General features: G+C 34.0%; 1 protein-coding gene across 1 annotated transcript; it reads right to left on the bottom strand.

Moving 5' to 3' along the window:
• Positions 1 to 7,001: 7,001 nt before the first annotated feature.
• On the bottom strand, positions 7,002 to 8,768 carry dyl (transmembrane protein dusky-like). Its single transcript, XM_085946673.1, has one exon. The coding sequence runs from the start codon at positions 8,592 to 8,594 to the stop codon at positions 7,002 to 7,004; it is 1,593 nt and encodes a 530-aa protein (XP_085802799.1). The 5' UTR covers positions 8,595 to 8,768.
• Positions 8,769 to 13,080: the final 4,312 nt, after the last annotated feature.

The raw sequence follows: 13,080 nt of genomic DNA, 5'->3' as shown, positions 1-13,080 counted from the left end.
TGTAAGTAGGTACTGTAAATTTATACAATGTACTGATAATTTACATAGTAATGTCAATAAGTATCTAAAACCCTTAAAAATAATTAATATATACTCGTATAGGTAGATACTTACAATTTAAAACAACTTAAAATATGTGGGTAGGTACATATTTTGTTGAAAACCTTAATTTATTATGTCTTATGTTTATTATGTTTATTATGTATTTAGTCATGTTGTTTTATAATTATTTTTATCGGAAACGGCGAACTGATCTTTGATTTATTCATACTTTTAATATATTTTTAATTTTTTTTGTATTTACATCGAATCAAACTTTTATAATACTGAATACGATATAGGTACCTACCATTAACTCTGATGCTAGAATCTGGATGAATGCCACCTGTACCACATAATATAATTCTCTATTTTCGTACTTCTGCTTTTCGCTGCCTCAATAATTTAATTCATAATATCATCTTCTCTAATTCAAGTACCTATCTATATACATAATTATGTAGTATCTACTTATTGAGCACATGCAAAGTATACGTAGGTACAATCATTTTAGCTGTTTACAGACATCTGTCTCATGGTTTACTTATGTCAAATATATTTTAGTATTTTCAATAATCAAGAACATGGTATTACATTAATACCTATATATTATTATGAATTTTATTACCATTAAATAAGTGTATTTATTTTTATCTTTATTATTTTTGAATAGTATCTACTCACGTCAGATACCAGTGGCGAAGACTCCATACTAGGCGATTATTTAAAGCCTACCTTCTCGAGACAAAGATTCTTTAATTGCATATAGATATTAAATACAATCACTTGATTATTTTATATGCTAACGATAGATGTCGTATAATATGTAGTAATGTATTATACAGATTACAAAACAACCTGCAAAAGTTAAAAAAAATATATACCACAGCGCGCCATCTATCTTTGGGTAAATAAATGTTGGATTATTTGTCAAAGAATTATGATATTTTTTCGTATGGACTTTACGTAACGTAACCTCAGTCAATCTATCGAATTGTATGACGTATGTTAGGCTCATATCGCAGAGCCGTAAACCGTCGCGCATAATATTGTTGCATGGCTGCACTTTGTCCAAAATAATTAATAATTACATAATAAAAAATAAAATAATTTCTTTGACGGTTAATCGCATGATAATAAATATAGATCGTTTTTAAGATTAAAAAGAAATTTTATGTAATGACGTTATTTTGAAAAATACATAATAATTTAATCTCATCGCTCATGTATGTCGTCAGTGAATTTTTGAAGTTTCATTGAATTAGTGTGTACATATTCATTAGTAGTAATATCGTATTATCTTCTTATTTCTCGTAAGTATATCTGACAAGTGTGCTCTTTTTCTCAGATCTCTTCCCAAAAGTTACCCTTCGCCACTGTCAGCTACCTAGTATGTAGGTAAGTACCTTTTTTTTAAACTAAATGGTGTGAGACTGTCATCACGCATACTTATTTTTAAATGAGTTAATGATTATTAATATTATTTAAAATGCAGAAAATGGTAGCGCCGAAGATAGTTCCATTATTTAATGATTTAGGTAATACTTACATATTAGTGGCGTGCGGTCCATAGATGCTATATATATATGCATCTCAGCCATAATCGGTAATTGACAATATAATATAATGATATTATACATTTGGCGATCTCGTTGTAAACAGACGAGACCGCTTTAGTAGGTTACCAGGAGTTCAGATGAAAATCGGATTGGAGGATTCTCCCATGAATGGAGGAGCGAGTTTTATTACTGCGAATTATGTTACTGGTCCGAGGCTCGTCGCAAGTAATGCTGTACCTAGTTACAGATAAGTTAAGATGATGCTTCAGGACGATATGTGACGAGAAGGTGCGCTGGTCTGAGGTTCGATGGAAGAGATGCTGTGCAAAGCGATACAGACACTGAAATCTCACTGACACGAATATTGATACTAAGACACTGAGTTAAGGATTGATACTATAATTACTGAACTGACCGAGCTTAAGGTCGATACTAAGATTGAGACTGACCAACACACCAACTCGCTATTTATATACATGAATATTATTCGGTAACTTGCGAAAGTCATTGTTGATATAGTTTGCAATTAAGAAATCTTCTAGCCTCTGCATTATTGCAACTTCGAGCGTTTTGATGACCAAGCCTAGGGAAGTCGAACTCCATCGAAGAATGTCACGCGTGTAGAATATGCTGACTGTAGATGGGACGATTACGCGATAATTAAATGACTTGATAATTCTTACATTGTCAAAATAATGCTGACAGGCCCCGAAGTCATTCACCGCTACATATTACGTATATGTGTGATATTATAATAAATTTTACCTGCCTCTGCTTCTTCTAAATGTTGTTCTGAGCTTCTATTTTGTAATGTCACACACCGTAATACTATATTATAGGCCACCCGCCAAAATTTATTTAAATAACTCTATAAATAACTCTATGAAAATTCCTAACATGTAACAACTAGTAGGTATGCAGCCCTGCTAAGTATAACGACAGTGTTTTTGTTTTTAGTGAAATGAGAACCCAAGTTTTAAACTACGTTTTCTTTTATATTATGTAAAATTATTGGATTATTTTGACATAATCTCTAAATATACGTCTAATTAGCAGGGCAGTATAGCGACCTTCGTAGTCTAGTGCTAGTGCGTAAGGAGATGGCTTTTCATCCGGGAGTTCAGGGTGCGATTCCCGGTGAGATCACAATTATTTATGTGATTTTCTTAAAGTCTGTGTGGTGTAATTGTTTCACTTCTATTACTAATTACATTATTGTTTCATGGCACTATTATCACTGTGCCTCATGATAACTTGTTGTAGTGTAAAAAGAAAAAAAAATATTTTTTCAACAGAATCCCCAACAAGCGAAAGTCACCACATGCAACCTGTTATATATATATATATATATATATATATATATTGTAATTTAGTGTTAACTACTCATGGTGCAAAATATCCACATTAATAATATATATTGTTATTATTTATAATTCACCGGTGTAAAAGATATCCATAAAAAGACTATAAAATTATAATACTAAAATTTAGATGATTTTTTAAGGTTATTTTAATGTGCCCTGAGATTTTGCAGGTTACTTCGCATTTTTAAATACGGGTCGCGACTTAAAAAATATTGGGAAGCCGTGCTCTATGCGAAAATTACATCTTAATAATTTACATAGAATTTTTACTCGATTTGCCGCCCTTCAAAATATGTACTTGACTTTTGACTTTTGATAGTCCTCGGCTATAGGGCACCTGGGCTAATCCCGCATCCCCTTCATCTGTATTTTTATCTGTAATAGAGGTTGGTAGGAATTTACGTGTGCGGTTTTAGTTTTGTTTTTCTCGGTTCTTGAAGAGGACCGGGAGAGGCTTATTTCTCCAATTGCAAGGGTGTTGTTCTAGATTCAATTCTATAAGTTTATTTCGTTTCTCATTCTCGACCTCGAGCCACCCTCTCGGCCAGCACCGCACCGACCGCGTCGCCATGTTTGCCCTCTTCGTGGCGATCATCCGGTCGCCTGCGCGAGCCCTTGGTGATACATCTGGGTCCTTTGACTTCGCCATAAGGGTTGAGAGGGTTTTTGCGAGTTTCGGAATTTGGGCGTACACCAGTCCAACCAGCTCCAAGTGAAGATGAAGAAGAAGATGACAACTTTGTCAGGAAACCTTTTAAAAACTATTTGTTCATCAAAACAAAATATGTAGTCCTTGCTCTGTGTCTTACATGCCTATGCTAATGAGACGTCACTGGTAGAACCCTTCCCTAATACCCATCAATCCTGCCTGCCGGAAATTTCCTTATGACTTTATTATGCAAGAAAAATAAGCAGTGGGTGCCTAATCGTTTTAATTATTTGCTAGAAGCTGACAGTTTTGGATTAATTTAGTAATTTAATTAACTATTTTTTTATTCAACGAATAATTCAGAAGATTTAAGAATGTAACATTATTTTTGTTGAACATACATAATTTTGAAAACACTAGAGAAAAATCCTTCTAATAGTAACTCAATTTAGAAAGCGTTTCAGAGAGTTTTGTAATAGCCATTAGTTAAAATGTGTCGCAATTAGATAGGGTGCCTATAGCATTGTGGTCGATATGCGTGGGCGCGAATCCCGAGAGACGCAGGTTCGATTCCTGCTGGGTGTCGTATTCTGTTCATAAAAGATTTTTTCTATTGGTTATATATTTTCTGAGAACTGTTTCTGAAATTATGTACTTAGGTACTTTAGTAATATTTATCTCCACTTTACAATATAAATATGCTTGTTATTTTGTTGAATGTTTATTATTTGATCTAGTACAAAGTACTTGATGAGTTGAGTGAATGGCTAATAATTACTATTCCTCGTGATTTTTTTTTAATAAAACCACCATTCTGTGTGCATGGCCAGCTTAGGTTCTAATGTAGAAATACACCTTTTTAACTAATAAAGGGTTGACAATTATATGTAGATTGTTTCAGCGGGGTTAATAAATACAACCTACCGGCATACGAGTGAACAAAAACATATATAATGTTAGAATGAAAATATAACATTTAAGTATATAAGTCTCACTTAAAATAACCAATTAAATTAAATATATATTTTCCGGTATTAAATTCTACAAATTAGTAATATCATTCTGTATTTCTTTCATAAACCTGAAAGCATAACAGCATGTGCTTAATTCATACTAAACCAACAGCCTGACTTTGATAATATTGTCTTAGCCTCGTTAAAATTTCCATTACATGATAATAATAGTGTTTCATAAATTAATTGATGAATTATTAGTAGTACACGAGCCTCGCTTAACATATGACGGGCACGTATCCAACTACTACATAATATGAAGATAGGTACTATTTGAATGTTCGTAGAAGATGAATACTTAATATTATTATAATTAGTCAATATTGCATATCATTATGATATTACGCACCCATCATGTTATATTATAATATACTATACGATATACATTTGAAGCATTATTATAATTACAATTATTTGGAAAAGTATAATAATTATAAGATCGTTCTCCGAATAATGCATATGTGTATCGTTTCAAATGTTTTTAATATTCATTATTATATCTTTTAATTATATAAGATGATAATAAGTTACACATTTCTTTATTCAAACATTGCCCTGTACGTATATATTATGTACGCGCACAGTGGTTGCAAACATCGGGGTCATTGGCCCTCTTTCCATTGGGATTATTAGGTTGAGAATCAGCCGTCACACATTTACACACTATATAGAAATAATTCATTCTGAATTTATTGTTTTTTTCTTCAGTAAAATGCGTATATATAATATTAAACTATTTGCAAAAGTGTAGATAGTTTATACCTAGATAGGCAGGTGTATAGTTGGCGAAACGTATTACTTATTTAATTGCGCAATAATATACAACCCATGTCACTATATAAATATTATTTTTTTTAAAAAATCATTAATATATTTCATCAAAAGATAATGGTAAGATCAGAGATAGGGTTGTTTTGTCTTCTTCGGATATCATATTGCAGTTTAAGACTGCAACTTTATGGTTTCATTGTTATCAGTCATAAAGCTGAAATTATTTTTTCAGTAATTTAGTCATTACTGTTAGTAATTAATTTTTATACATTTTATTTGTCAACTTATGTTACCTCATTATCTTTATGTGGATGAACATGTGACCTCTAACGTTAAATAGATAAATATGTTGGTAGTTCATGGGTACCTTTTAAAACCGTGACTTTACTTAAGTTTAATCCAAGATATAGTTTCTATTATTATTTAGGATTTTTACCTATTTAGATGGTAATTTTTTATTTCCCAGTCGATTTTGCCAGTCAGTTTCCAGAATGTACTAAACCATTTCACACGAATATGTTTTTTTCATATTGCGGTAGAGATTGTAATCTGGTGGTGTCAGGGCTGTTAAGTCAGGAGAATATGGTGGTTGTGCTTAAAATGACAATGTGAAATATATATTTAACTAAACTTTAAAAAAAAAACATTGTTTGTATCATTTCAAACATCGTTATCAAAATACTGCATTATTTATGGGATAGACTACTATCTAATCAATCGATACACATTCGTTACCTATCATAAATTATATCGTGTTGATCTTCATAGTTCTTAATTATAACATGATTTATGACATTATATGAAATTTAGTAGAGAGGTAGAAATAAAACAAAAGTTTCATAAAAAATCTATATTTAAGAAATATCGATTTACAATTTGTTTCCCTATCTAAATAATAAAGATGCGTGTGTTGATGTGTGCGCGCGTGTATTATGTGTATATGTAATTTATTCACTTTAACAAGTACACTTTAGTCATTTTCAATTAAATTTAGAAATGATAATAAATACTAAATAATAATAAATAAATAAAAAATAAATAGATTTTGTTAGTGTTTCAAGCTTCGATCGCAACAAAAAAACTAAACGTGTCTAGGATCTTAGGCTTAAACAAATTTTGTTTCTTTTTTAAACATTTAAAATGAAATTCAACAAAAATTGCAAGTTATCCAGATCGATTCACTTACCTACATTATAGATAATGATAATTTTGATTTTATATGAACATTAAAAACAATACTGATCCTTGCTATTGTAAAACGTAACACAATTAAAACATTATTTTATTGAATTAAAAAATAAACAATATCAGTTTTTCGGTCGAGGGAGAAGCTTAGGTAAGAGGTTATGATCCATATGATAGGACCGAGCGAGTGGAAGCGGGATGATATGATTATGATGAAGGAAAAGGATATGAGAGCGGTTCGGGTAATGAAAAGCAGACCGATGAGATGAAGGAAGGAGTCATGCGGTCTGCTGCACCGTTAACACCTGAAGATCTTTGGATCCTTTAAAAGTCTTCGTTACCTCAGTTGTGAACTCTTATAATTATTTTTTACATTCTTTACACAGTCTCTTAACGAATAATATGTCCACTGATGGCAACATTAGTTGGCGACTTTGACGAAGTCGGCGTTGTCGTAAGGCGTACCGACGAACGTCGTCGTGGCGGTCTTGCGGTCGACTGCGCGGACGCGAACGAACAGGAACGCAGCAACTAACGAAGCCACGACTAGAACTAAGAGCAACATCACAAGACCTCCAACGAAACTTGGCACGGACATGCAAATGGTCTCAGGATCAGCTTCGCTCGCCGATTGAACAATCACCGTTTCGTTGCTGGCTGCGTTATTAAGGGCAAAGTTCACATCGCCAGGAGACACGACTTGGATAATTCTACTGGTGTTTACATCAGTCATTTCTTGAGCTTCTCTTTTGTATATTCTTGTAACAACAACGTTCATTATTTCAGGGCTTCGTCTACGACGAGCTCCTTGTAGCTGTTCGGGAAGATCTTCAACTGATCGCGGACGGCCTCCCAGGGTTGCGAGATTTCCTTCCAATTCATCTACCACACTGCTCTTCCTCTTAACAGTGTTATAAGCACCGTGACGGCCTGGTAGTGGTGGAGGAGGAAGATTCACATCATCGTCATTTTGAGATTGTGGTGATGGGGATGATGGGTTTGGAGCATTTGATGTTGAAGATGAGACTTGCGCTTGTGGTGGAAGTACTACGTCATCACGGTTTTCGGAAAATGCACCCGACGCATCTGGAGGATGACGAGGATCGGGGAACGCTGGAGGCAGACCATATTCGGAGTGAGGTAAAAGAGGTGGTGCGCCATATTCGGAGTGCGGTGCTCCATGGGGTGGTCCATATTCTCCGCCACCCAACGCATTTCCGCCTAATAGAGGTACTCCGTATTCAGAAGTTAATCCATGACCATGACCGGCGCATTTAGGTTCTGGGCAATTATATCTGCAAACTTGGATCACACATTGGAAGTGGACATTCATTGAGTCTGGGAATTTGAACGCTTGGAAATATGCAAACGATACAACAGAAGCTGACGGTCCGAAATTCTTAATCTTTTGGAATCTGCTCATAATCTTTGGTCTAACTACGCAACCGTACTGATCAACCAATTGAATTGGAGCACGTTTGCCATCATGAGCAACACAATTACGCACCAGCATGTCGAATTTGTTTTCATCGTCTTTGATTGCAAGAACCATTGTCATTGTCTGACCAATCTTTACTATACCAGATACTTCTGAAGCCCATGGTCCTTTTCCGACTTGAATTTGCATCCAGCATTGGAGATTGTCTCCCAGGAAGTTTGCGGTGACGGCGTGGAGCATGTCGACCTGGAAAGGTCGAAATGTCACAGCCTTTTCATAGAAGTCGTACCACGTGCATCTCAATTTTCGTGCTTGATCCCAAACTTCCTGTACGTATGGATCATATTGAATAATAATGGTATTTTCAACATAGCTTCCACTTGGAGTTGGACTTCCATAAGCAGCGGCATTATGATTAGCTGAGCTTGACATACCGCAACTGTTCAAGAATATTTCGAATGTGGCGCTAAGATGCCCTGTACCTGGCTTTAGGTGAACACAATGAGGGTCACTGTAGAAACCTTTCGAGAAAATCATACCATAAAATGGCCTGTCGAATTCGATATTAACTCGCATGTGAGTTTTTTCGCACTGCACTTGTAAATGCTTGATCTGTGGACTGTCAGGAGAAGCCAGAGGCCATGGCTCGTCGGATCGCGGAGGTCCTGGAGGGCCATATCCGCCACCTGCTCGGTGCTCAAGAGGAAGTGATGCTGATTCGACTAATGGAGCATCACATTTTGCTTCCTGCAAAATAAAAAAAAACAAAACATTAAAAAACATAAATTTTCCAGTTATATTATAGTCGCCAAAAGTCAGGAAAATATTATTTTGTGTAAAAAGAACAAAGTTTTATACACAACTTTATTAAATGTGTTGGCTGTATAGTGGTATAAACATAGTAGTGAATTTATATTTTTTCTACAAAAATAACAACTCGAGAATAATAATTATACTATAATCATAATATAACTGTTATATTTCTTGAAAGTTAAACCAATCATATGTTTTATAAGTACAACATAATGATTTCTTCCGCAATAAACTTGTTTTCAGAGCAAAAAATCTATTACACACATCGCTACAACAATATCTTCTGAGTTATATTATTATTATTGTATTTAGGCACTGTTCTAGAAATAAAGTGGAGCGATTTATATGGACATTGAAATATTCTCATCCATTGTGAAGATGCAATAAAGGAATTCTTAAATGTAGCATATTTTGAAATACCAAGACATAACATATCTTTATAATATGAGAGTAAAATTTTGAGTTACGCTATAAACTTAAACAAGCCCAAAATTACTGATCATGGTGTTGTATCTATTCGCATGCATAAACCGACATTTTTTCTTTTAATTGATCGATAGAATTTTTTGTTAACTACTCAAAAGATATCATTAAATATAAAACTTGATTGATGATCAAATTAAATGACTTCTAATTGTTTTTAAAATATCAAAATGTTATATAAAAATAATTTGCCACAGGTTCCACTCCAATTTCATGAATATAAAAATTAATAATTATCTTTATGGATTGTCTTTTACATACGTTCGTATATTAAATTAATGCTTACGTACATTTAATCTTTTTGAATTGATATCAAATGTATTAAGTATAACAAAATAATGTTCAATAATTCGTAAACTTTTTAAAATGGCTCACCATTAACATGTAAACAGCGTGAAATTTACTACACTTCCATAATAATTAATAATAATATTATTAACATGCATATTTTAAAATCATTTGTTTCCATTAAGATAACGTGAGAACTGGGATTTTGCTACATTTGTTATTATTTACTCACGCTATTTCAAAAAGAGTAAACCTACTTAACTAAACTCATGAGAAATGGTAACCAAATGTATTAATTATTGCGGAAAGTTATCTGCAGATGCAGTTCATATTTTTTAAACTAGCGGAAACAATGCAACCAAAATTAGCAAATGAAAACTTTGTTATAAACAGTGCTCGAAATGGAAAATTTTACGAACCGGAGCACTTGACTTTCCTACTTAGAAAATATTAACATAGGTATTTATCTTATTGTATGTGTTTGATTTTGTGGTATATGGCCAAAGTAGTTCAGACGATCAAATTGACTCGATTGTACTTGGTCAAAACCAAATGCCGCCTATTTCACGCTTGCATTCTGACGGTGCTACTTTTCGGTAGCGAATCATGGCACCTTACGAAGGCTTAGAGCAATCGTATACTGAGCTTCAAAAAAGATGTTTGCGACGGATACTTGGTGTGACTTTAGGAGCAACGAGGAGATAATAGAGTGCACCAAGCAGCCTCTCATTGCGCTGAGAGTAAAGAGGCGACGTTGGACCTGTCTCGGCCACATTCTGCGGATGCCAGAAGAGAATTTCAACCTGTCTTGACTGTTTCTCAAGCCAACCTGATTCCGGCGTCCTAGAAGGCTGCTAAATACTATCTATAGAGTGTATACGGCGGAGCTATGGGATGCTGGTTTGACTTGGAACGATGCAAGAAGACAGGCAAGTGACAGGGATTCTTGGAGGCGCCTTGTGGTGTCCATATGCTCCAACTAAGGGGCGGATATAGCCGAAGAAGAAGAATTTACAATGATTTCTATATTAAATATGGTAAGACTTAATAATGCGTCCATTATCGCGAAAGTCGGAAAATTTCGACAACAGAAATTTAAAAAAAAATGTAAAATTTACAAAATATATTGTAATAACATCCAAACTCTAGATTATAGCACAGTTAAAAATAATTATCTCCACTAGATCTGAATTTCATTAGAAACATCGTAAAATAATTCAATTACTTAACAATGATTGATTGATGAAGATTCGGGGATTTAATGAACCGGAACTGAGCTCCGATCCATATCGAGCCCTAGTTATAAAATAATTGTATATTAAGTGCTATACAAGACAATTTTCTCAATTTTATTGGATATTCTTTCATAATCATGTTTAGAATTTTATTTTTTCAAAAATCTATTTGTAATATAATTATGTGTCAAAGATAGCGACAGTAATTTATCTCTGTTAAGCAGAACGATACATAAAAAAATATAGTATCATATTAAACAATTAAACGAATATGGCTACCACAATTGAGTAGTGTCAAAATTCACGCCCTCAAAGCCGTTAATCACGAGTTAAAATTCTTGCAACCAGCTCAAATTTACATATTGTTTGATCAGGCCAAATGACTCAATGTATCGATATTTCAATGGTTACTAACAATAAATTTCTCTTAAAATTAAATTTTGATTGTTTTTTTTATCGCATTATGCCTCATTAATTAGTGCGTCGGCCTCAACGTTACTAAACGCCTCACCGATCTGACCGAACGAATGCCGCTCCCGGCTTCTCAGTACCATCAGCTATGCGGACGGCGGAATATTAAAATCACTGAAAAGATATATCTAAGGCATTTAAAAGGATCCACGATCCTGAACAATGAGTAGGTAACAGTAAATGGAAACAATAATTATAAAATAATTTTGAAATGGATGTTGTATGTAAATATTAATATTGTGATGTAAAAAACTGCCTTATAATATTATGAATAAAAGCTATTCACTAAAATTTTAATAATATAGCATTTAGTTGCGTAGGCTTATATTATGAAGAAGTAATAAAATGTAAAGTCGTGACAGCCGGCGAGCGCGCTTTATCGCCCGTCACAAAAATACGGCGACCTACTTTACCGACAAGGCATCCGGATGTCTTTTCACTTTCGACCGCCGTATCCTGGATTCGACTTGGCGGTCGGGTGAATTCCGACCGCGCGGAGTGTGATATGATATCACAACAAACTGTCACCTTATGAAATTTAATGTTATGTCTTACACACCAAACGTCGCGCGACTCCTAATTGAAACGAAAGTTTTCACGTATTGGGAAATGTAATAATTATTATCGGCATTGTTTACTTTCAATTCTAAATACGTTTTTAATTATGTAGGTACAATGAAATAATGCAGAGTCCCTAAGAAGGCGCAATTAAGCAATAAGTATGTAAAATTATTTAATGTTTAAATAACTAGTAGGTATCTATTAGCAATTTTCGGTGTGACATTATATATATATGGCTAATGATTTCTCAATTTTTGTCATTTTTCGGGATTCGAAAATTCTCGAATTCTATAATTTTCTTTTCTCGTGATTTCGAGATTGGTTTGTTAATTTCTCGAGAATTTCAAGAGTTTTCTTAATTTAATTTACCCGGCCTAAATTTTTTGCTTGCCAAATCCGTTGGAGACATTTTTTAGACTGTTCTTCCATTTTAAAAATTCCGTTCCAGTTCAAAGTCCAAAAAAAAATTTCACCGGCGAATTTAAGAAATTCCGGTGCGAAAAGGTTTTTTTGCCTTATCTTAGACTTGACAAAAATTCTCGATCACAACGTACGAGGGTGGGTCAATAATTCCTTAGAAAAAAGCATTAAAACAGTTTTTATTTTTGTATTTTTTTTTTATTTCTCAACATAATCTCCTTGGAGCTCAATACACTTGGTTAGACGTTTCTCAATTTTTTTTTGAACCGTCAGAAAAATAAGTTTTCGGAAGGTCCTCAAAATAAGCATTTGTCCGATCGATGACTTCTTCATTTGAAAAAAAACGTTGTCCACTTAGCCATTTTTTTAAGTTTGGGAAAAGGAAAAAGTGACTGGGGGCTAAATCTGGCGAATACGGTGGGTGGTCGACCAATTCGAACTTCAATTCTTCAATTTTAGCCATTGATCGTAAACATGTGTGAACACGGGCATTGTCCTGATGAAAGAGGATTTTTTTCCTGTTTAAATGAGGCCGTTTTTCTTCAATTTTGTTTTTTAGCTGGTCTAATAAAGATGCATAATAATCCCCTGTTATTGTTTTTCCTTTTTCCAAATAGTCAACGAAAATAATTCCACGTGCATCCCAAAATACAGGAGCCATAACCTTACCAGCTGATTTTACGGTTTTCGCCTTCTTTGGACATGGTTCGCCTTTCGCAATCCACTGCTTTGACTGTTCTTTCGTCTCGGGAGTATAGTGGTGTATCCATGTTTCATCTACAGTCACAAAG

This window comes from Rhyacophila brunnea, unplaced genomic scaffold, assembly GCF_057557595.1.
Source record: "Rhyacophila brunnea isolate RB1 unplaced genomic scaffold, BYU_Rbru_1.0 scaffold_2, whole genome shotgun sequence".
NCBI classification, from domain to species: domain Eukaryota; kingdom Metazoa; phylum Arthropoda; class Insecta; order Trichoptera; family Rhyacophilidae; genus Rhyacophila; species Rhyacophila brunnea.
Note: the sequence above shows the minus strand (reverse complement) of the source record. Positions and strands in the feature narration are given on the sequence as shown.